This window comes from Kogia breviceps, chromosome 6 (assembly GCF_026419965.1).
Source record: "Kogia breviceps isolate mKogBre1 chromosome 6, mKogBre1 haplotype 1, whole genome shotgun sequence".
NCBI lineage: Eukaryota > Metazoa > Chordata > Mammalia > Artiodactyla > Physeteridae > Kogia > Kogia breviceps.
This window is the reverse complement of record NC_081315.1, coordinates 9,669,902-9,694,781: the sequence shown is the minus strand read 5'-3', so window position 1 is coordinate 9,694,781 and position 24,880 is coordinate 9,669,902. Positions and strand designations below refer to the sequence as shown.

The following is a 24,880-nucleotide window of genomic DNA, read 5'->3' as shown; positions in this document are numbered from 1 at the left end:
CTTTGTAGTATGGTCTGAAGTCAAGGAGCCTGATTCCTCCAGCTCCGTTTTTCTTTCTCAAGATTGCTTTGGCTATTCAGGGTCTTTTGTGTTTCCACACAAACTGTGAAGTTTTTTGTTCTAGTTCTGTGAAAAATGCCATTGGAACTTTGATAGGGATTTCATTGAATCTGTAGATTGCTTTGGGTAGTAGAGTCATTTTCACAATGTTGATTCTTCCAATCCAAAAACATGGTATATCTCTCCATCTGTTTGTATAGTCTTTCATTTCTTTCATCAGTGTTTTATAGTTTTCTGCATAAAGGTCTTTTGTCTCCTTAAGTAGGTTTATTCCTATGTATTTTATTCTTTTCATTGCAGTGGTAAATGGGAGTGTTTCCTTAATTTCCCTTTCAGATTTTTCATCATTAGTGTATAGGAATGCAAGAGATTTCTGTGCATTAATTTTGTATCCAGCTACTTTACCAAATTCATTCATTAGTTCTAGTAGTTTTCTGATGGCAGCTATAGGATTTTCTATGTATAGTATCATGTCATCTGCAAATAGTGACAGTTTTACTTCTTCCTTTCCAATTTGTTTTCCTTTCTTTTTCTTCTCTTGAGTGCCATGGCTAGGACTTCCAAAACTATGTTGAATAAGAGTGGCAAGAGTGGACATCGTTGTCTTGTTCCCGTTGTTAATGGAAATGCTTTCAGTTTTTCACCACTGAGTATGATGTTTGTCATACATGGCCTTTATTATGTTGAGGTAGGTTCCCTCTATGCCCAATTACTGGAGAGTTTTTATCATAAGTGGGTATTGAATTTTGTCAAAGCTTTTTCTGTATCTGTTGAGGTGATCATATGGTTTTTATTCCTTAATTTGTTTATATGGTGTTTCACATTGATTGATTTGCATATAATGAAGAATCCTTGCATCCCTTGGATAAATCCCACTTGATCATGGTGTATGGTCCTTTCAATATGTTGTTGGATTCTGTTTGCTAGTATTTTGTTCAGGATTTTTGCATCTATGTTAATCAGTGATGTTGGTCTATAATTTTCTTTTTTTGTGATATCTTTTTCTGGTTTTGGTATCAGGGTGATGGTGGCTTTGTAGAATGAATTTGGGAGTATTCCTCCCTCTGCAATTTTTTGGAAAAGTTTGAGAAGGATCAGTGTTAGCTCTTCTCTAAATATTTGGTAGAATTCACCTGTGAAGCCATCTGGTTCTGGACTTTTGTTTGTTGGAAGATTTTTTTTTTTTTTTTTTTTTTCAGTATGCAGGCTTCTCACTGTTGTGGCCTCTCCCGTTGAGGAGCACAGGCTCTGGACACGCAGGCTCAGCGGTCATGGCTCATGGGCCCAGCCACTCCGCAGCATGTGGGATCTTCCTGGACCGGGGCACGAACCCGTGTCCCCTGCATTGGCAGGCGGACTCTCAACTACTGCACCATCAGGGAAGCCCTGTTGGAAGATTTTTAATTACAGTTTCAATTTCATTACTTGTGATAGGTCTGCTTATATTTTCTAATTCTTCCTGGTTCAGTCTTAGAAAGTTGTACCTTTCCAAGAATTTGTCCATTTCTTCGTGGTTGTCCATTTTATTGGCATATATTTGTTTGTAGTAGTCTTTTATAATCCTTTGTATTTTTGCAGTGTCAGTTGTGATTTCTCCTTTTTCATTTCTAATTTTATTGATTTACGTCTTCTCCCTTTTTTTCTTGATGAGTCTGGCTAAGGGCTTTTCAGTTTTGTTTATCTTCTCAAAGAACGAGATTTTAGTTTTATTGATCTTTGCTATTTTCTTCATTTCTATTTCATTTATTTCTGCTCTGATCTTTATGATTTTCTTTCCTTTTACTGACTTTGGGTTTTTTCTGTTCTTCTTAGTTGCTTTAGGTGTAGGGTTAGATTGTTTGTTTGAGATTTTTCTTGTTTCTTGAGGTGAGATTGAATTGCTATGAACTTCCCTCTTAGAACTCTTTTGTTGCATCCCACTGGTTTGGGGTTGTCCTGTTTTCATTGTCATTTCTTTCTATGTATTTTTTAATTTCTTCTTTGATTTCTTCAGTGATCTCTTGGTTATGTAGTAGTGCACTGTTTAGCCTCCATGTATTTGTGGTTTTTACAGTTTTTTTTCTGGTAATTGATTTCCAATCTCATAACATTGTGGTCAGAAAAGACACTATTTCAATTTTCTTAAATTTTCCGAGGCTTGATTTGTGACTGAAGATGTGATCTTTCCTGGAGAATGTTCCATGAGCACTTGAGAAGAAAGTGTATTCTGCCACTTTCAGGTGGAATGTTCTATAAATATCAATTAAATCTAGCTGGTCTATGGTGTCATTTAAAGCTTGTGTTTCCTTATTTATTTTCTGTTTGGATGATCTGTCCATTGGTGTAAGTGGGGTGTTAACGTCGCCTACTATTATTGTGTTACTGTCGATTTCCGCTTTCATGGTTGTTAGCATTTGCCTTATGTATTGAGGTGCTCTTATGTTGGGAGCATAAACATTTATAATTCTTATATCTTCTTCATGGATTGATCCCTTGATCATTATGTAGTGTCCCTTTTTATCTCTTGTCACAGTCTTTATTTTAAAGTCTATTTTATCTGATATGAGTAGTGCTACTCCAGCTTTCTTGTGATTTCCATTTGCATGGGATATCTTTTTCAATCCCTTCACCTTCAGTCTCTATGCATCCCTAGGTCTGAAGTGGGTCTGTTGTAGACAGCATATATATGGGTCTTGTTTTTGTATCCATTCAGCCAGTCTGTATCTTTTGGTTGGGGCATTTAATCCATTTACATTCAAAGTTATTATTGATATGTATGTTCCTATTACCATTTTCTTAATTGTTTTGGGTTTGTTTTTGTGGGTCTTTTCCTTCTCTTGTGTTTCCTGCATAGAGAAGTTCCCTTAGTATTTGTTGTAAAGTTGGTTTGGTGGTGCTGAATTCTCTTAGCTTTTGCTTGTCTGAAAAGCTTTTGATTTCTCCATTGAATCTGTATGAGATCCTTGCTGGGTACAGTGATCTTGGTTGTAGGTTTTTCTCTTTCATGACTTTAAATATATCCTGCCACTCCCTTCTGGCCTGCAGAGTTTCTGCTGAAAAATCAGCTGATAACCTTTTGGGGATCCATTTGTATGTTATTTTTTGTTTTTCCCTTGCTGCTTTTAATAATTTTTCTTTGAATTTAATTTTTGTTAGTTTGATTAATATGTGTCTTGGTATGTTTCTCCTAGGGTTTATCCTGTAGGGGGGTTTCTGTGCTTCCTGGACTTGGGTGACTATTTCCTTTCCCATGTTAGGGAAGTTTTCCCCTATAATCTCTTCAAATACTTTCTCAGGGCCTTTCTTTTTCTGTTCCTCTTCTGGGACCCCTATAATTCGAATCTTAGTGCATTTAGTGTTGTCCCAGAAGTCTCTGAGATTGTCTTCGATTCTTTTCATTTTTTTTCCTTTATTCTGCTCCTTGACAGTTATTTCCACCATTTTGTGTTGCAGCTCACTTATTTGTTCTTCTGCCTCAGATATTCTGTTATTGATTCCTTCTAGTGTATTTTTCATTTCAGTTGTTATGTTGTTCATCTCTGTTTGTTTGTTCTTTAGTCCTTCTAGATCTTTGTTAAACATTTCTTGTATTTTCTCAGTCTGTGCCTCCATTCTTTTTCTGAGATTCTGGGTCATCTTTACTATCGTAACTCTGAATTCTTTTTCAAGTAGGTTGCCTATTTCCTCTTCATTTATTTGGTCTTGTTGGTTTTTACCTTGCTCCTTCATCCATGACATATTTTTTTGCTGTCTCTTTTTTTTTTTTTTTTTTTTGGATGAGTGGGATTGTGTTCCTGTCCTACTGATTGTTTGGCCTGAGGATTCCAACAGTGGAGTTTCTAGGCTGTTGGGTAGACCTGGGTCTTGGTGCCGAGATGAGGACCTCCAGGAGACCTCACTCCAATGAATATTTCCTGGAGTCTGAAGTTCTCTGTTAGTCCAGTGGTTTGGACTTGGAGCTCCCACCGCAGCAGCTTCAGCCCGAACCCTGGCTCATGAGTCAAGATCCCTCAAGCCGGGGTGGCAAAAAAAAAAAAAAAGAGAGAACAATAAAAAAGTAAAAAATGAAATTAGACTAGGAAACTAACAGGTATGTTAGAAAGAAAATAAAAATGAAAATATAGATGAAACAACAACTGGAAAGTGAAACAAAACCACAATAGTAAAAAAGAGGAGAAGAAAAAAATGGGGGGGAAGGCCTTGCTGTGGAGGGTGGGGTCTAAGCAGGGGTGGGGTTTGGGTGGTGGGTGGGGCCTATACTTAGCACCCACGGGGCTGGAAAAGGTCCTGGGGGGTGTGGGGTGTGGAGCTTAGGCTCAACAGAACAGAAGGGGCCTAGGTGGGTCTCCTGCCTCTGGTCTCAGAGGGTGGGGGACCAGCCTGGGTGCTCAGCAGGTTTCCCAGGCTTGAGTGGGTGGGGCAAACGTCCTCCTCTCCTCTCCCACTACTCAGATCCTGGAGAGCCCCTCCCACCTGCCTCTCCTGTAGATTGTGATGTAATTTCAGGCAGGGACTAAAGAAATTATCAAAAGTTTCTCCGTATTTTTGAAAATGACACATTTACACAGAATAGAAATTGTCAGTCATTCAGCCTTCACCTGTCAGCATCTGGCTCACACTCTTCCCCCGTGTACTGAGTGAGGCTCAGCTATGAAGGCACAGCTATTTTGACTCAACATGAGACGTTCTGATGGGCAATACTCACTTCACACTTACCTGCAGGGTTGTTCAAGGTTCATTAGGCTGCAGTTTGAAATCTTCTACAGATTATCTGTGATATGTGTTGTAGTGTGTTCACTCCTTTTTATGGATTGGCAGTCCTCTGCTGTATGGGTATGCCAGAGTTTGCTTAACTATTCATCTATTGCTGGACGTGTGGGTGGAACCTAGTTTTTGGCTATTATAAATAAAGTTACACTGAACATTTGTGTACAAGTCTTTGTCTGAACATATGCTTTCAGGTTTCAGCAAATTTGATCAATTTTTTAAGTTTCTGCCATGAGGAGATAATATTTTCACTTTCGAGATTGGTGATATTTTTAAAAGTTGTGAGTTTTGATGAGTATGTGTTGGGGTAATGAGTACTCTTTAAACATGAGCAAACTGGGCCTATGGAGCGGTACAAATCTTTTCAAGGGCACCTTGATAGTACGTTAGAAAATAAAAATATATGCTTATCCTTTGTTCCTGAAATTCTCACAATTTGCTGAACTATTGGGAAAATTACCTTCTTCGTGACTCTGTTCCTCATAAGTGTAAGGAGAATAATACATGATACATATCTCATACGGTTAGTATGTTATTAATAGGATTATAGTAAGCATTAAAGTAATTAATTCATGAAAAATGTTTGCCATACCAAAAACTTCTTACTTATTACTTTTAGGATAGCTTATAGGAATCTCTTGTTCAAAACTGTCTTGTGAAAATATATAGGGAATATATGTTTAAGGGTGTTCACTACAATAACATTGTTATAATGAAACGTTGGAGATAATCCAAATGGCCTTCATAAGGGATTATTAAGTCAATTATGGTACATCTTAGGAGGTGACATACAGAAAGGATGGATGTGGGTGCTGGAGAAGAATGGCTGATTCTAAATACTGCCTCAGTCCTTCCTACTTGTGAAGCTTGGTCCATTCCTTAGTCAACTGCTGTTCAACCATAAAAATGATGATAATAATACCCACCTTATAAAAGCTCTTGTAAGGAATCAGTGTAAGTTGCTTAGAAGGAAATCAGAGCAGAGGGAACATCCCATAAATCCATAAATTGTAGTATCACCGTGGCATATACGCACCTGTTATAAGAATAAGGCAGGTCTGCACGTGTTACTACGGGATTACTCATTAGAGAGAAGTGTTATTTTTTCCCCTGTAGATATTGTATGATGGAGGCAAGTAAAATATCCACTTCTCTATTTTTAGACTTGGGTGTAAGTGTTCAAATGTGTCAAGTACTACTTTATTTTCTAATTATAGGAAGGGAACAATAGACTTTTTAAAATTTTATTGAAGTATAGTTGATTTACAGTGTTGTATTAGTTTCTGGAGTACAACAAAGTGATTCAGTAATACATATGTATATTCTTTTTTCAAATTTTTCATTATGGTTGATACCAGGATATTGAATATAGTTTAGGAAGGGAACAATAGTTAAGCATATTTTACGTTTCTAACTCAGCTTTAAAAATTCTCATTAGAAATGGAAATTTTAATATGTAAAATTAATCAACTCAACAGTAAAGAATAAAAATCAAAGTTAAAAGAAACTTCTTGGTCTTTGAGTACTTTATTTGAACTTGTGAATTTAAGAAGCATATGTTATATATTTATGTACACAGGGAATAACAAAAGTTAAATGTTCTATTGAAAAGACTACTGTGACTGGTAATATTGAGTGATTGTCATTTTATAATATTCCTTTTACACTGAAATGCCTTAACATGAAAAGACAAAAATAGGAACGGTTATGCTAACAAATGCGCTTTGTTTTCCATGCCGCTAAATCTCCTTAGGAGCAAGAACTCCATACGCAGGTTTTCCAAAAGATTTTCAAATAATTTTATGAAATAAACAAACTTGCAGCCTTACTCAGATTTTAAAAAGAAGTTGGTTTTCATTCATGTGGAAAAAACAAAAACAGAGCAAATGTGCATGCAAAGATAAATAAAAACACTGGCTGCTTCTCAGTAAAGGTGACAGTCTGTCTTTCACACTAATTTATGTACGGTATAATAAGTAACCACTAAATGTAGTAGCAGGGGGAAATTTGGCTGGAATTGTTCCTTTTACAAGGTGCAACCACACTTCCTGCCCATAATTTAATTCTAATAAGGCATCCCCAGTCAAAACCCTATCACAGCATATCTCACTGTTAATACTTTCAGACTCAAAGGCAAGCTTGTCTACTCCATCAACCACTAAAAATCCAGAGATATGAGCACTAAATGACTCAATGGTATACTTAAAAACATACACCCCAAGATAGGGGATTCTGAATTTTCCAGTTCTTGGAGTATATGAGGCTCCATAGTTGACATCCAAGTTATTAAATAAGATAGGACCAGGTGTAGTCATTCCATATGTATGAGATGCAAAAAATGCCACCATCGGTGCATATCTGTAAGATCCTTTTGAAAAATCTGTTAGCGGAAAAAAATGGAAAGAGTTAATTTTCATGTCTTGATCTTGTTCTGTTTATATCTTTATCATTTTATCTCGGTTACAAAAAGTCTTAGTAGAAGAAAAAAGGTCATTCATCAGACTTAACAAGGGCATATGTGTCTGGGTGTTTGCCCCTTTTCTTGCCTGAACTACCCCAAATTGCTTAGCCTCTCTGAGACTGTTTCTCCATTTAGATCAGGATAGAATGGTAGTAATACTCAATACCTTCCTCACAGAAGTGCCTCAAAGATTAATTTGCATGTTGCTTTGATCTCTCCGGAGATGAAGGAATTCAAAGCACTCTATGATTATTATGGTATGTCAGAATGTTTTAAAGCCTCTTGCAGGAATTAAAGCTGACATGATTCAGAAACAATTTTTCCAGCACCTTGTCAAACAGTTTCTAGAGGCTAAAACAGAAACCCAGTGAAATTGTATGCACTATCGAGAAGTAGACAAAAGCAATCTTCTATGTAATTAATGCCAAATGTACTTACAAAGGCTGAGATTTAAAAACAGACTAAAAAAAATTACTCTTTATTATGCAGCACACTATTAAGAAAAGCCTGATCTGCAACAAAATTTTTTGCTGTCATTTTAAAGAGAATATATTTTAAGCCCTGCACACATTTTCTTGTATAAAAATCAGAAATGGTACACTCTAGAAGTAAATCTACAGCAACCAATACTTATGACAGTAAATGGGCAAAAAGGCATCTTGTTCTACTCAATACAGCTGAGCATGTTCTAACAGCCCTTAGCCAGTCAAAATGACACTATGAACTTGACCTTCATAGAAGACATACTGCTATTCCCTTATTATGGCTTCATTTAAAGGATCAGATCTGATATGAATCAAAGATGTATTCTTTAACAACTTGTTTGAGGAGAAAAAGTTTATACTAGTTCGACATATATATACATATATATGTATTTTCTTTTAAGATGCACTAGGAAAAAAATAAGTGCGGGGGGGGGAATTTTCAATAAACTGCCTCTATTATACCAATATTGAAAATTTCAACGAGTGTATATCCATGAGTTTACCTGACAGAATCATGTATGTTATTCAGTTAATTTGAGAAGTAAAAGGAATTAATCCTCAAGTGAGTCCAGATTAAGCAGGTCTAAACATTCATTCGTAAACAGTTCAAGAAATGTTTTTTATGACATTGAGCAAATCCAAGGACGCGTGTACTTTCTTACCTGGAGCTAAAGCATTTTCTTCCACCACCTTGACAGTACAGTTGTCACCAGTAAAAGGATGTCGGCAAGCACAGATAAAGCTAGTTCTTCCATTTATACATGTGCCCCCATTCTGGCAAGGGGATCTACTACAGTCTGAATACTTCTCTGTTACTGTAAAAGAATCAAGATAAAAGAGGGTAAAAAGTGACCTGTTTTCCTGTTGATCTCAAATCATAGTTTGCAGCAGAATTAGAAATAAGGAAAATGCATTCCCAGGCCCAGGACACCCACCAATGTAATCATGGGACTTCATGCAAATCTCTGAACTACCTGAGCTGCTTCTTCTGAAGCCTTCCTGCTTTTTGGAAGTGGGACTAATTCTGTGATTCACTGCATTTATGTGTGATAAATATTAAGATTTTGGTCAACTGTAGAACAGATAAAGTATCTGGACACACAATCATGTGTATTTGGAACCAGTACATGACAAAAGTAATATTTCAAAGCATTGGAGAAAAAAAAGGTCTATTCAATAAATGCTGCTGAGCTAATTGGATATCCATAAAACTATAAATTCCATCTGTGCAAAAATACTAAATATATATGATTGCATTACAATCAAGTAAAAGGAATATCTCTGTTGAGCTTTAAAATTTTGGAAAACTCAACACAAACAAAATAAATAAAACCCAGAGGCCATGAAAGAAAAATCCTGACATTTGACCACCTAAGAATTGAAACTCGTTGGCAATGAAAACCACCCATTATTGAATTTCAAAGTGCCAGATTAAGAGAAACTATTTTTTTAACAGCTACAACAATCTAATGACTAATTATAGCAAATGAAAAGTTCTGACTAATCCAAAAGAAAAAGTATGTAACCCTGTAAAAATAGTGAAAAGTGGGCAGATAATCTGAACTGGAAAATCATTGAACAAAAACTACAAAAGCTCATTAAAATTTTCAAAACTTTTTCAACCTCACTACTAATTAAGGAATAACAAATTACCACCAACAGCATTTTATCAGGTGGCAACATTAAAAAAATAATAATCATGCAATATGAAGGAAAATGGGCATTCCCATACAATGTTGGTTAGAGCTTATATTGTTGGAACCTTCGAATAGGACAATTTGACCGTATTTGACAGAATTAAAAAGGTTCATTTGCTTTGGAGCCAGAAATTTCTCCTGGCCAGAATATATATTCCAGATACCCTTGCATATGTATACAAAGATAATTATTCAAGAAAATTCTTTATATTACTTGCACTAGTGAAAAATTGTAGGACACCTACATGACCACTGATGAGGGACTTATTAAATGAATTATAGTATCTTTTCATCAAGGAATATTAGACAGCAGTAAAAGAGTGGGATAGATCCCCACTATGTTTGATTTGCTGAAGACGGCAAGTTTCAGTTCACTTATTAGATATAGAATAATTTCAGTTATTTAGGAAGCCTCAAATGGTGAATATGGTTATAAACATAATTCATAATTATGTGGAGAGAAAAGGTTGGAAGAATACATTACTAGCCACAGTTACCAGTATGGCGCCACCTTGTGGAAATAGTGTAAACAGTTTACAATTCACTCATTTCAAACCATGGTCACTGATGATTTTTAAATTTAGGGTTATTTGTTTTAACATTTGTCTCAAGAGTGAGATCTATAAATGTTTTAAATAATTCTACCTCATATTTAATAATTCTAATTCATATAAAATGTGACCAAACTGCATGCCTGTGTAATTAGAATTAAAAAAATTTTTTTGAAGTGTAGTTGATTTACACTGTTATGTTATTACTTTCAGGTGTACAATATAATGATGCAATATTTTAACAAACCATACTCCATTTAAAGTTATGATAAAATATTGACTATATTCCCATTTTGAGAAACATATTTAATGGATCAGTGTCAAGTACAGAGCCTTATAACATACAACCAAAGATTGGTTGGCACTAATTTGTCAGTTGAAACTATTTGTATTTCATTATACAACTAGCTACAAATCTACTTTTGTATATCATCTGACTCATATTTTTTTACTTTATTCCTAAAATACTTAAAAAATGGTTAGATACCTTTATAATAAGTTCCTGTACATATTTGTGGTCAATAGGCAATTTCTTCTTGAATTAACAGCAAAAATCAGACTCCAATAAAGCATCATTTTCTTTTTGACATCTTTCCTCATCCCTTTTGATAGAATTAATTCTATGAATTCTCTTATTTGTTGTCTGATGCTCTGAAGTTCTGTTGAATTTATCATACCCTACTGTAATTGCTCACTTGTCCTTACTTCCAGTGAGTGTGGGCTTTTGTGAGGTGAGGGCTCAGGTCCTCCATTTCTTAAACTTTGTGTCACTATTGACTAGCACAGTGCCTGACATATGGAAGTGCTAAATTGTCTTTTTTTTTTTTTTTTTTTTTTTTTTTTTTTTTTTGCGGTACGCGGGCCTCTCTCTGTCGTGGCCTCTCCTGTTGCGGAGCACAGGCTCCAGGTGCGCAGGCTCAGCAGCCCTGGCTCACGGGCCTCGGCAGGTGGACTCTCAACCACTGTGCCACCAGGGAAGGCCTAAATTGTCTTTTTAAAGATAAAGAAATCAATGGAAGAGGGAGTAGATGACATCATCCTTAATCTAATACTCTTATCCCTTCATCACAGTTTCTCAAACATCATGTAGAGTTTGATGCTATGATGTCACTGCCATGTTTTTCTAGAGACGTAGAATTATTTCAAGCAAACTTTCCACAACTTCTACCTTGGGCTTCCATAACCTCTTAAACTCCTTCCAGTCCATTTATTTTCTTTGTTGGAGATCGTACAATTAGTTAAGTTCTGCCAACTCAACATTCTTGTGCAAAGAGCATAACTAATCTTTTAATATTCATTTCCCTGCTCCTGAACATGACTAAAATTCTTTTACCACTGTCTTGGAATGTTTCATAAGTCTCAATTTGTTCTGGTCTTTGCTTTCTGTGCCCTAATATGTGCTCAAGTTACACTTTTCTATTAACCCTACTTCCATATTTCATAAATATTCATGTTACATTTGAACTGATTGAAGAGTTCCTTACATTTTCAAAGCACTGTATTTGCCAATATTTACCATTCTTTATTTTATTTTATTTTTATTATTTTTATTTTTGTGTGGTACACGGGCCTCTCACTGCTGTGGCCTCTCCTGTTGCAGAGGACAGGCTCCGGACACTCAGGCTCAGTGGCCATGGCTCATGGGCCCAGCCGCTCCGCGGCATGTGGGATCCTCCCGGACCGGGGCACGAACCCGTGTCCCCTGCATCGGCAGGCGGACTCTCAACCACTGCGCCACCAGGGAAGCCCTCTTTATTTTAATTACTTGCTTAATGTCTGAACTCCGTGAGAAGAGGGATTGTGTTGAATTTACCACTTTGTCAACCTTTCTTGGCGCTCATTCAGCACGTATTCAATAGGTATTCGATGAATAAAATGAAAGGGCACTTTATATTGCTGTCTTCTATTTTTATTTATAGTACCCCTAACATGTCATAGATAATATGTTTTACATAACATAATGTTTTACTTTTCTTAATTACTTATTTAAATTATTTTTAAATTTGTAAAGCTTAGTTCTATTTTAGCATCAGTATTTTATTTTTTTATTTCTTCATTTAAACAGTAACGTTGTAGAGGGCAGATAACTCTGATCCCTGCTTAAGGCAGAATGGAGTTTGCAACAGGTTAGTGAGGAGACCTATCACTGCCTCTGGGTGAGTTTTGTCATACACAAAGGAAAACATTATACAAATCCACCAGTATCTGCTCTAGATACTGTATCCACACAACATTAGAACTTTTCTTTATCTTTCATCCTGATGCCAATGCTCTCTAACATGTTTTCACCCTCATACCAATGGATGCATTAATTTTCAATGCTATTCTGTTGCATCATTTATCAAAATTATACCTATCAAATAATACTTATCCTTCCATTGCTCTAAAACTACTTCATATGTACCTTTTCAACAACTTCTAGAAATGTGAACAGTTGTTTATATTAAATTTTCAAATTCATTGCTCTAATCATTCATATTCTGTTCATTGGTGTATAGACAGATGGAAATATTGTTTCCAACCATCTTTACTACTTTTCCTTCAATTGTCAGTTTTAATTTTTGTTCTTCTTTTTAAATCACATCTGTTGTTCTTGATATTGTTTCTGGGATCTTTTTTCTCAACCTTTCAAATATAATTTAAAGCTCATTTAATCATATCAGCAATCTTTACCAAATGAAGTAGCCCTGTCCCAGATGATTTACTATAACCCTTGTCATTAAACTATTTTCATTTATCTTAAGCCATGACCCAGAAAATTTAATGTTTTTTATTTGATATTATCATCTGTTTTGCCTTTTTTCATAATCAAAAGAAGTATTAACAATGGCAAGTATATTGAAATATGCTCAACAACGTTAGTCATTAGGAAAATGCAAAATAAAATCACAATTAGATACAGTAACACACTTATTAAAATGGTAAAATAAACAAAATTGACAGTGCCAAGTGCTAACAAGGTTCTGGAGCAATTAGAATTCTCATACATTACTCAAGGAAATAGCAAGTGATTGGCCTGTCCTTATAAAGTGAAAACTATACTTATCTTACAACCAAGCTGTGCTACTGGTACATATTAACTCAAGAGAAATGAAAACATATGTGTACACAAAATCCTTTATGTGAATGTTTATAGCAGCTTTATTCAGAATCACCTCACACTGAAAACAGCCAACATATCCTTCAACTACTAAATAGGTAAACAAACTGTAGTACAGCCATACAATGGACTGCTGCTTGGTAATGAAGAGGCATACATACAACGGCATGGATGGATCTCACACATAGTGTACTAAGTGACAGAAGCCAGACTCAAAAGCTTACACACAGTGTATGATTTAATTTAAAAGATACTCTGGAAAAGGTAAAAGGGTAAGGGAAGAAAACAGATCACTGGTTGCCAGTGGCTGGGAGTGGAGGTCGGGTTTGGCTACAAAGTTACCTAAGAGAATTTTGGGGGGTGATGGAACTGTTCTTCATCTTCATTGTTGTGGTGATTGCATGACTACACATCTGTCAGAATTCACAGACTGCACATCAAAATCAGTGAATTGAACTCTATGTAAATAATACCATAAAAAAACAAACCTCTCCCCAATATTTTTACTCCTATTATTTTGTTTGCATAGGTCTCCTACATCCTACTCCTACTATGTCTTTTTCTTTCCCTTAATGACTTTGAGTTCAGAGAATCACACACTTTCCTTGTTGTGATGGTTCTGATTACTCCTCCCCCAACCCCCGTGCTCTCTTCAGATCAAGGAAATCTCCATGTTTCTGTCTTCAGTTCTCTTCTTTTTCTCTAACTACCTAATTCACTTCTTTGCCCTTACATATCACCTCTGTGCGATAATTTCCACTTTTTATCTACAGACCCTCTTTTGGTTCCAGACCTACATTTGTAAATGACTTCTGGACGTTTCCATAGGGATAAGAGAACTTTAAACTCATGTATCACAGAATAAACTTCTCTTCCTGTGTACAACTGGACTTCCTTCTTAACCTTCCTATTTCCATTAATGGAAGGACCAACTTCCCATCACTGATGCTTTATTTAAACTTTGGTGTTATTCTTTATTCTAAGAGTTTGTATTTTCAATTAGCTGTTTTCTACTAAATATATATTCACTTGTAACTAACATTCCTAGTTTCCATTTTGTTCCTTTCTCTATCACTATTTGAAGTCTTAATCTATTCAAGCCAGGGCTGCTGTAATAATTTTCTAACTGATCTGTGGAAGAACTCAAAATAAATCTTAGTAATGCACATACAAGGTGATGTCATACTCCTGCTCAAAAATTTTTAATTGTTACCAACAGGATGAATTTAAACATATTATACTCAACACAGTGTGTAAACGGTTGATTGAATAGATGCTCAGCCCAAGCTACCAGTTCCATGAGATTTGCCCAAACATCCAGTTCTCAATAAGACACGAAACTCGTATGATAATGAACTCCTATAACATTCATTTAGTGCTTAGTACATGCTGTGGCATGTTTCTTTTCTTTCACATTCAAAACAGCTTTATAACAACATAGTGTTCAAAAGCATATGGAAAAATTTTAAAACATAACCAAATATCACATTACTCTATAGGTACACCTTCCACTGTCAACTTTTGTTACAACAAAATAACAAAGTTTCCATTATATCCCCAGTTGCCTGCAGAATTCACTATTTTTCCCACAGTTGAAGCCTATGCCACCATCTTATTTAATAATACTGCACTTGGCTCTCAGCACATCCCACAAAACTCTGCTTCTCTACCTTTCTCTGCTTTTTCTTTTATGCGTAATATTTATCACCTTTTAACATACTATGTAATTTACATTTTTACTTATTTTTTTTCTCTATCCATGCTAGAGTGTAAACTCCAAGATAGAAATTTTTTTAAATGTTATGATGTATCCAAAGCATCTATAACAATACCTGATTTTATTGGCACAATATTTGTGCTGATGCCTCTCGAATCTGACTATCCATGAAACTTTTTAAATTTAACGCTTGCTTAGGATTATAAAGCCTAGAAAAGAGTTCTTAAAGGACTGTTGATTAACTATAAAAATTGATTTTTTTTGGTAAAAGTTAGATGTGTATTTTAATTCCTATATGACTCTGGCACAGTGACACACAATAACTTTCTTTCACTGATTTCTTTAGCTGTCCAAACACTGTGTAATAATTTTTCTGGTAATTTGTTCGAGAGGTGAAAAGACTTGAGTTTTCATTAATCCACGGTATCAACAAAGTGCCATGTGATATTTTCCCCTAAAACAATGATATTCAAAATAAACAGCTTTGAATAATTCAAATTAAATTTATAATAAAATACTTATTGTTTCCATTCAGATCCACTTTGAGGCTGTGTATGGTAAAACCGGCAATTACAACTTTCAGGGTATGTTTTTCAAATTTCATACGCAGTTAATATACGGCAGAGCTATTTTTTTATGCTGCAATTGTTTTGTCAAGATGCAAGTATCATGTCCACTCAGACTGCTGTGCCACATGGTCACAATCTGTGATTTAATAATCCCAGCATATTCTTTTTCATGTTTGATCATCAATACAGCACAAAATAATGCTATCGTGTAATTTTGAACTTACAGTGTTGTCAGGGACTGGTGGAAAGACATCTATTCAGTGTATTTAATTACAGACCACTTAATAATCAAATTTGGTGTCAAAGAAACAGTCTATTGTTGAGAAATAGCTCCTGTGATTCTTGTTAGAAAACGAATCCCAGCATATGCAGTGACTATGTAAATGGGACCTGGTATCCTGTCCCATCTCCTTTTTATTGTCAGACCATGTGTCATAAATTTTGGTTCAGATGTGAGTGTGAAATGCTTGAGTTTCTGACTGTTCACCTTAGGTACCATGGTCACTTTATTGCAAGACGTGAAGCAGGAAAGCATTGTCAACTTTGTCAGCATCCTCTCTTCAACTGTCATCCTTCCTTACAAAGGAACATCCTCTGGAAAGCTAGGGGAGTCTTTTCTCCCAGGGAACAATGAACAAAAACTAGTTCATTTAATATTCTTTTCAATACTGATATGTTTTATTGACACCAACTGGGGAGGCTGTCCCCAGAAGACAGGTTTGCTAAGCAACTCTGACACAAAGAATATCTTTAATATCATGAGCAGAAAAGAGTCGGTATAACAGGCCTGAGACTGCTGCCTTTAGAAAGGCTGACTTGCAAGGATTTTCCCTTGATCTATGCCTGGGAACTTGGCTTGTCTCTATTCTCTAACTATTTAAAAAGTGTCTTTTGCAGTGCCCTGACTCTTCGGACAAGCTATATGGTTTACGCTGAACGTCTACTTTCCTTTTAGAGTATGGAGTTTTGGTATGTGCTCAACAGAGGGTGCCTACGTGACCAGCCCTATTATGGAGTGAATGTTTGTGTCCCCCACAAACTCATAGGTGGAATTCCTAACTCCCCAGGTGATGGTACTAGGAGGTGGGGCCTGTGGGAGGTATTTAGGTCATTTAGGTATTTAGGGTGGCGCCTTCATGAATAGGATTAGTGCCCTTTTAAAAGGGACCCCAGGCTCCTTCCCTTTGTGCCATGTGAGAATAAAACAAGAAGTTGACAGTCTGCAATCCAGAAGAGGGCTCTCATCAGAACCTGACCATGCCAGCCTGATCTCAAAACTGTGAGAAGTGAATTTTTCTTGACTATAAGCCACCTTATCTATGGTACATTGTTACAGCAGTGTGAGCCCCAATAAAACCCTTGAGAGCTTAATATCTGATGGCCTTCTCTGGGCAGAAAAATTACACACATGTGACTGCATTTTTTGGTGACTGGAAAATAGAACACATAGAAGTACATCCCCTCATGGGAGGGAGAGAGCATAAGAAAGCCTGTGCATGGATTTCTCCAGATTCTGCCTGGGTCTCTCCCCTTGCTGATCCTATCATCTATTATTTCACTATAATAATCCTTAGCTGTGTGTATAACTAAATGCTGAGTCCCATGAACGCTTCTAGCATAGCAAGCTTGTGTGTCATTTTGGATACCTTACAAAACACATCATAAGCTCAATTCAAGTAGCTAACCTTCAAAATTTAATTAGCTTATATTCAATATTTTGTATAGAAGTCAACTTAGCCTGAGGTATATGTGAGAATGTTTATTTTTTATGATATGGAAAAGCATATAAAGTGCTGAAATACCTTGGAAAAAACTCTTATTAAAACTTCTGTGGATATTTTTTAGTGCTTGTCAACCCATGCATTTTTATACATTTAAGCCTTTATATTTTTAATCCTGTTCTTTTTGATTTATTATGTGGTAAGCATAAGCTCATTTATCAACATATGCTGAGTTTAAAACACAGTGACCTAAATTAAAGATGGATCAATGGAATACCATGAGCATTTAAATTATGTTGCTACATGGAAATAATTACATATCAAATATTAAGTGAAAATTTTAGAGAAAATAAAATATAAACATTGAATATAGCTGAGAAAATTGTATCATATAGTCATAGCAACCTCAATAATACACTGTATGAAAGTTGATTTCTTTGATTCTCAAACTTTGTAAGGTAGATATGTTATTCTAATTTTATAAGTGAGGAAAGTAAGTTTTAGAAAAATAAATGACTTTTACAAATAAACACATTGCTAGGCAGGACTTAAACTTTGTTTTCCTGATTCCAAGTTCAGTGCTTCTTAGTCATCACAACTGCCTCTATGCTGTGTCACAAAACTTGGAAATGGTTTTAAAGTGATGTAAGACAGTAAAATATTCACTCGGTTCTTATTTTTTCTTTTAAATTGCTTGTTTTCACAGAAATGATCATTTAAAAAGTTGTATTTGGTATACTGCCAAATCTGTTACAGAATGTAGTCTTTCTTAAGACGAGTAGTTAAAGTGACAGTGATGAATAAAAGAGGTTTATTAAGAAGAGTTAAATATACTTGGTAAATACTGGAGGGACGGTTACAATAAAAAGTCAGTGGCTCACAGCAGAAGACGCATCCTCAGCCATGCTGCTGACATTGTTACCACAATTCAATTCAGGATTCAGCTCCTCTTGCACCACAAGCAGCCAAACCCGCTCTGCAGGGACAAATCTGCCAATTGCTCCACAAACAAATCTTCAAAGAGGAAATAAAATCCTCTTGGTGTCTACTGGACTATTGTTTAGAAACAAATCAAATATTTAGGGATTCAACCAGAACAGTTTATCAGCATTGGCCTGAGAGGAATCATAATTAGCATAACTGAATGTGGGAATGGCCCGGAAGAAAGTGATATGGAGGAGAACTCTGAAAGTTACCTCCTACTGCATCAGCTCAAAGAAGATATGGTGAACAACCGATGCCAGCTTTCAGTGACAACTGCCCACTCACTGGCCATTAACACAGAAAAGCGAAACTGAAAAGTAGCCATTTGACTTCCTTCTGGTCAATGCGGACACAAGTGGTCATATTTGGATCCTCAAGAAAGCAAACTCCCTGGGAATATCAACTCTGGCCATACGGAATACTCAGATATGGCCAGACACTGAGATAGGTACGATTCATCAAACATAAGCAGAAGGAAGAGAAAGGCAGGTGAACAGACTTCACAATCTACTTCAGTACAGTAGCTGAGCAGAGCCCTGAGTCCGACAGGCCAGGAGTCAGGCTTCGTCACTTACTGGTCGCATGACCTTAGGCGGGACAGCTTAGTTCATCTCTCTGAGGGTTAGTTAACTCACCTTCAAGATGAGAATAATGATAGCTACCTCATAGATGGTAAATGAAAGAACACATGTAGTATAATTTGTACAGTGCCTGGGATGTAATTAAATGTTAATAAATGGTATCTAATATTATGTCATTATAGTATTACTATTATTAGGCTTCAAAAGAGGTTATCAGTTATTAAAGTTAAGATTAAACACAAAGAGACTCACAGACATAGAAAACAAACTTATGGTGACCAAAGGGGAAAGGGGGAGGGAGGAGGGTTAAATGAGGAGTTTGGGATTAACCTATACACACTACTCTATATAAAACAAACAACAAGGACCTACTGTATAGCACAGGGAACTATACTCAACATTTTGTAATAACCTGTAAGGGAAAAGAATCTAAAAAGCAACGTATATGTATAACCGTATAACTGAATCACAGTGCTGTACACTTGAAACTAACACTATATTATAAATCGACTATACTTCAATTTTAAAAAAGAAAAAAAAGATTAAGTTTTTAAAAAGTATGTTTCTGTGGTTTTTCTTTCTACAAACTGCATTTATTCTGCAAATGATAGTGGCTATAATCTGAGTAATATTATTGTGAGATTTGTAAAATCGTGATAAATTACCTTCTGGTGTTAGGTAGGGGAGTAATGTGGCTAGACAGTATTTACAGTATCATAGCAAAGGTCAAAGGCAACACAGCCAGATTTAACTAGTGTGTCAGTGTGTCTCACAGTTGGTATCAAAGGAAGTAGTTTATTTTGCAATTGGTTTATTCTTAGAGGAGAATTTAGCCTGAGTCCACTGGTTTCATTACCTTGCATAGACTTTACCTGCTTAGCTGTTTAATGAATACCATCAGTTTTACGACCCATAGAAGCAGAGCCGGCTTAATGAGCACGCATATCTATGCATCCACTTGAAAGGGCCTCACACATTTTTGTTGCTGATCCTGCATACAGTGAATATCTGCCCCACATATGAAATTAGGCCAATATACCTTTCTTGCCCTGACATCATTATGGGTTATCTTTACAAAGATGAAATAAATAACTTTTAATTAATTATTAACTTGAGGCCTATAAAAATTCTACTTACAGTAAATAAAGGAACAAGAAACACTTATATCAAGGCATCATTAAAAAAAGAGAATCAGTACTAAGTTAATTATTAGCCCATAAAGCCCAATACTGAGTCAACTTGATATAAATATCTCAAAGCAGTTTTTATAAGCTCCTAACATGCATTCTTTATACTCTAAAAGTTTATTAATTCTTATGTTCTATTGAGTCTCTTAACTCAATTAATTTTGAAGCTGTTTAAATTATACTTACTGTATAGATATGGGTATTTTTTGGTTTAAGGAAAAAAAAATGACACAGTTTGCCTGGTGTATGATCACACATCCTGTAGAGTTTAACTGAAACTCATTTGCAGTGTCCACAAGAGGACCAAGGGTTAAAGTAGTATGGAGAAAGAACAATTCAATAGTTTTCCTAAAATGATTATTGTAAGAACGTCTTGTACTGAAATACTACTTTTCTCTTGGAAACATGTAAGCCTAAATAATTTGTTCTGTGATCCCACATGGTAAGATTTGTCCTCCTGGGTCAGATTAATTTGGAAGGAGTCCTAAATAAATACAATAGTTTAACTAGTCAAGAGACAACTCAACTTTGTATTATTCTGTGATTTTTCATAGTATCTGAACATTCAGAGATTAAACGTGAAGGGTCATATTAAGCTAGGATAATGATTACCCTTTTGTAATGAAAAAGCAATAAAATTCAAAATTCATCCACATGAGTGTATATTTTAACAGCAGACTCATATGAGAGGTTCAGTGCCATTTCTTTTAATAAGAGTCCGTAGCTATTCTTTTCATTGTGGAAAGATTATTTAATATTACTCATATGCCAGACATCTTAATAAAATACTTCTTTCATACAGAGAGACTATTAAATAGTTTATATGCACTACACTGAATTCCTCTTTCTTCCCAAATGTATGCTTCTCTGGTGTTTACAACATCTGTCAATGGTACTTCGACCCTCTCATTTCCCAAATGCAAAACCGCAGAATATTCTAGATCTCTCCCCTGCCCAAGTGCTGTGCATTCAGGCTGTGAAAAGCTCATGTTTTTTTACAGCAATCCAGTCTGCAACATATTTCTACTAATGAGCTCAGAAAAATACCTATTGCAATCCCATCTCATAAAAGGAAGAAGCCGAGACCCAGAGAGGTGAATTACTCAAGGCTACACAGAAACATACGGAAATAACTAGGACCAGAATCATGATCTGTTGCTTCTTAGACCATTAATTTTCCCACAATCTTTCTGTTTCTGTTGATATTACTTTCATGACACTATTCATACCCATCTCCTCCGATTCAACTACCTCTTCCTAAGATCTGGCTCTCATTGATCTTTTGCCGGAAGTGTCCTAACTATCTCTGATTTCTTCTTTGTAGTCATGCTACACACTACTGCTAGCTTCGTGCTTCTGAGACACAGTTCTCACCACACCCAATGCTCTGCTTGAAATTTTCAAAGACCGCTCTTTACAAAATCATGTCTGCATGCCTTGAATGTATCTCCCCAAAATGTACATGTTGATATTGTTACTTCCAGAGTTGCTGATATGAGGAGGTGCTTAGGAGATAAGGATGGAGCCCTCATGAATGGGATTAGTGTTCTTATAAAAGAGACGCCCCAGAGCTCCCTCACCCCTTCTGCCATGTGAGGACACAGCATGCAATTACTGGAATCAAGTAAACCAGGAAGAGGGCCCTCACCAGGATGTGACTGTGTCGGCACCCTGATTTTGGACTTTCCAGTCTCTAAGACGTCGAGAAATAAATTTCTGTTGTTTCTAAGCTACCCAGCCTGTGGCAGCCCAAAGGGACTAAGACCCTCAGCTTGTCATTCAAGGCCATCTGTGATCTGCCCAGACTGAATGCCTGCTCACTGTACCTTCACTCAGCCAGACAGTCATTCAACAGATATTCACTGAGTTCCTACTGCATACTGACCCTTGGCCAGGTAACACCAAAATGAATAGGATACAGTCTGGTCTTGCTCATCCGGGAGCTCATTGTCTAATAGCTTCCTTTAATTACACATGTAAAGAAAAATGTTCTACAAGGGCAAACTTGATTGTTTTAGAGGGGTCTTGTCAGAAAAAAAGTTAAGAAATATGTGGAAAAATATTTACACTATAAACAGTTGTTTTGTATTGATGCCTGCTTTATATAGGATAAAATCAGATTCAAATAATAGATCAGGGATCTTTGAATTTCTTAACTCTTTACTCAAGTTTAAGTAAGTGCTCTTTATATCTTGCGGTCTTGCTAAACCATACAGACCTACTAAATACCACTTAAATAGGAAAAGAGATGAAAAGTTATTTTTTACCAATAGCTTACCAGGAAGTAGAATGTTGTCTGTGTTTCTTTGGGTCCGGCCCATCAGGACAGTGGTCAGATTCACTGTTGGTTTCTTCAGTGTATTGGGTTTCTTCAGCAATTGTTTTATTTGCTTCTGTGACTTGACAATATTTGTAAGACTACCAAACAATGATTGATTTATATACTGAGTTAAATTAGATAGGGCAATTCGAGTTTTTATTTCAATCACTGATTCCACAAATTCTGTCAGACCTTTCTGAAGAAGCTGAATATCTGGTAGGGAACCATTTATCCTCTTGGATATGGTAGCATTCAGTTCTGATATACTTGTAGAAGCATCATGACATATTGTTAAAGCTTCGTAGAGAGTCTTGTTAAGTAAAGAGAAATTAATGGAAAGATGAATGGATTTTGCTTCCATTGCTTTAAACCTGGAATTTAGTACCTGCAGCTGTAGAGCCTGGTCTCTCTCATTTGTAGCTACAGAGCCTTTTTTCAGTGAAACATAATAAGGTATGAGCGTCTTGGTCACTTTAGACTCAATGCCTTGCAACCGAGTTTCAAAATTTTTGGAAATTTTTGTGGCTGAGAGTATTTTTTCCTCCAAGTGACTCATATTTTGCTGGTATTTTATCACTTGGGAACTGGTTTCATTGATCATTTGAGAAATCTTTTGAAAGTGGGACAGACTTAGTTTTTCATCTTTAGGAATATATGCCAGGGCCTTGGCAACTTGCAGAACAAAGTTATATCTCTGATTGTCATTGACCAAAATCTCAATAGAATCATTCAGACGTTGGAATTGAGAAATAAATGTCAACATAGTTTCCATATTTTGGATACATTTGTGATGGATCTCAGGATTATACTTTGTTGTATTTAAAGTCTCTTTTAGCATGTAGTTATCTTGAACGAAGTCAATGGCATTATTTATAATAGTTATTGTCTTATTTAAACCATCTTCCATTTCTAAGGCATGTTCATTGATACGTCTGTCTAAGGAATCCCCACGACTCTGTACTTCATTTCTGAGTAAGTTGTATCTTTTTGTAAGTTCTTTAATAAGCAAATTTAGACTGCTAACAGCAGTAATCAAATTTTCCACTTTTTTCTTTGTAGCTACTACTTCTTTTGGTTGCTCATATGTCATTGTCTCTCTAAAGGATGCTCCCTGCTCGAGCAAGGGTTGAAGAATCTCCATATCGTAAGTCAAATCATTTAGTTGCTCATTCATTTTATCCATCTTATTGTCCATTGGAAAGAGAACTTCAACCAACGTCTGGTTTAAAACTTGTAAATTCTCTTCTGTGTCCTTAATTTGAAATTTCAAATCATCTCTGCATTTGGATAACATGTCTTCACATTCCTCCCTGACAGATTCTTTCTCCATCTCCAAAGCAAGGGTGAGATTGTTAATCTTGCTGTCTTGGGTGTGCAAATCATCGAACATATGCAGCAGCATCAAACCCTGCTTCTTTATAGTCTCACGTAGAGCAGACATGTATCCAGTGACGTTATTGCTAACTGATTCAGCGGCCGGAACACTCTTCTGATTTGATACTTGTTCAGTTGATAAAAGATGCTCCTGCACGACCTTCATTTTAGAAAGGGTCTTGTTGAGGGATTCGTAATACAGAATGTTCCTTGAGTGCTCCTGTTCTAGAGCACCTTCTAAATGACTCTGCTTTGCTTCTAGTTCTTTAATAGGCTTCTCACATGTAAAAGTCATTTCTTGTCTTACATTCACAATGCGATTTTTTAGATCCAGTATATCCGTCGAAGTGGGCCTGTTTTCTTGCATTAAAACAGACTTTTGCTGGACTGCTACTGAAACCACAGTTTCATTAACTTGTCGAATTATCTGTCTGGTGTTTTCAAGGTCCTCTGAGAGAGTTGATATAGTCTTGAAGAGCTGCACTATGGTCTCCTGCACGTCATTTTGAAAAATTTTAAATTGTTCTCTCACTATACCTTTCACCAGATCATTAATGCTTTGGGATTTTAGTCCTGGAGAAAGAAATAATAAACAACAAAAAATGATATATGATTTTAATAATGTAAACTTCAGATAGCTCTAAAAAGATAAAAGTTTGAGACTAAACATTAATGACATGAAATAATAAAAATATCTCTTGACTACATTTACTTATGAAATTTTTAAAAAAATTACTAGAGTTCATATAAGGTGGTCACCCTCATAGCTGATAAATCCGAGGGAAAATAATCAGTTGCCGGGAACACGCTAGAATCATAGAACTAAGGTTCTCTGGACAAAGGCATAAAGGAACTACTACCGACTTCAGTTAATACACCCTTGTATGCAATGATTCTAGCCTTAGTCTTGTATAAAAATAAATGGTTTGGGGCGTTCTGCCTTCGTAAAGAATACCTGATGTCAGCTCATGACTGTTGATTCGGTTTCTAGTACAGTTGACCCTTGAACGATGCATGGATTGGAGTACCAACCCTCTGCACAGCTAAAACTCCACATACAATTTATAGCTGGCCCTCCGTTATATCCAAGGTTCCTCTGCATCCACAGTTCCACATCCTTAGATTCAACCAACCGACTGTGGATTGTGTAGCACTGTAGTGTTTACCATTGAAAAAAGTCTGCTTATGTAAGTGGACCCAGGAGGTTTGAACCTATGTTGATCAAGGGTCAACTGTAATTAGGTTTCAGAACTTGTGTTTCAAGCTTATAAAATTTAATATATTGACTGCAGAGACGAAATTTAATGAGGTTCCCAGAGGAGGAACG

The 24,880-nt window shown here is 36.1% G+C and overlaps 1 protein-coding gene across 1 annotated transcript in view; it reads right to left on the bottom strand.

Annotated features, from left to right (window-relative positions):
- Positions 1-5,991: 5,991 nt before the first annotated feature.
- The window catches only part of MMRN1 (multimerin 1), a 72,611-nt gene continuing 53,722 nt past the window's right edge, over positions 5,992-24,880 (bottom strand). Inside the window, exons 7-9 of the mRNA XM_059067335.2 lie at positions 22,138-24,126; positions 8,415-8,567; positions 5,992-7,186 (exon numbers count right to left, since the gene is read on the bottom strand). Coding sequence (XP_058923318.1) covers positions 6,765-7,186; positions 8,415-8,567; positions 22,138-24,126 — 2,564 coding nt within the window. The 3' untranslated portion in view covers positions 5,992-6,764. The remainder of the gene's footprint in view (positions 7,187-8,414; positions 8,568-22,137; positions 24,127-24,880) is intronic.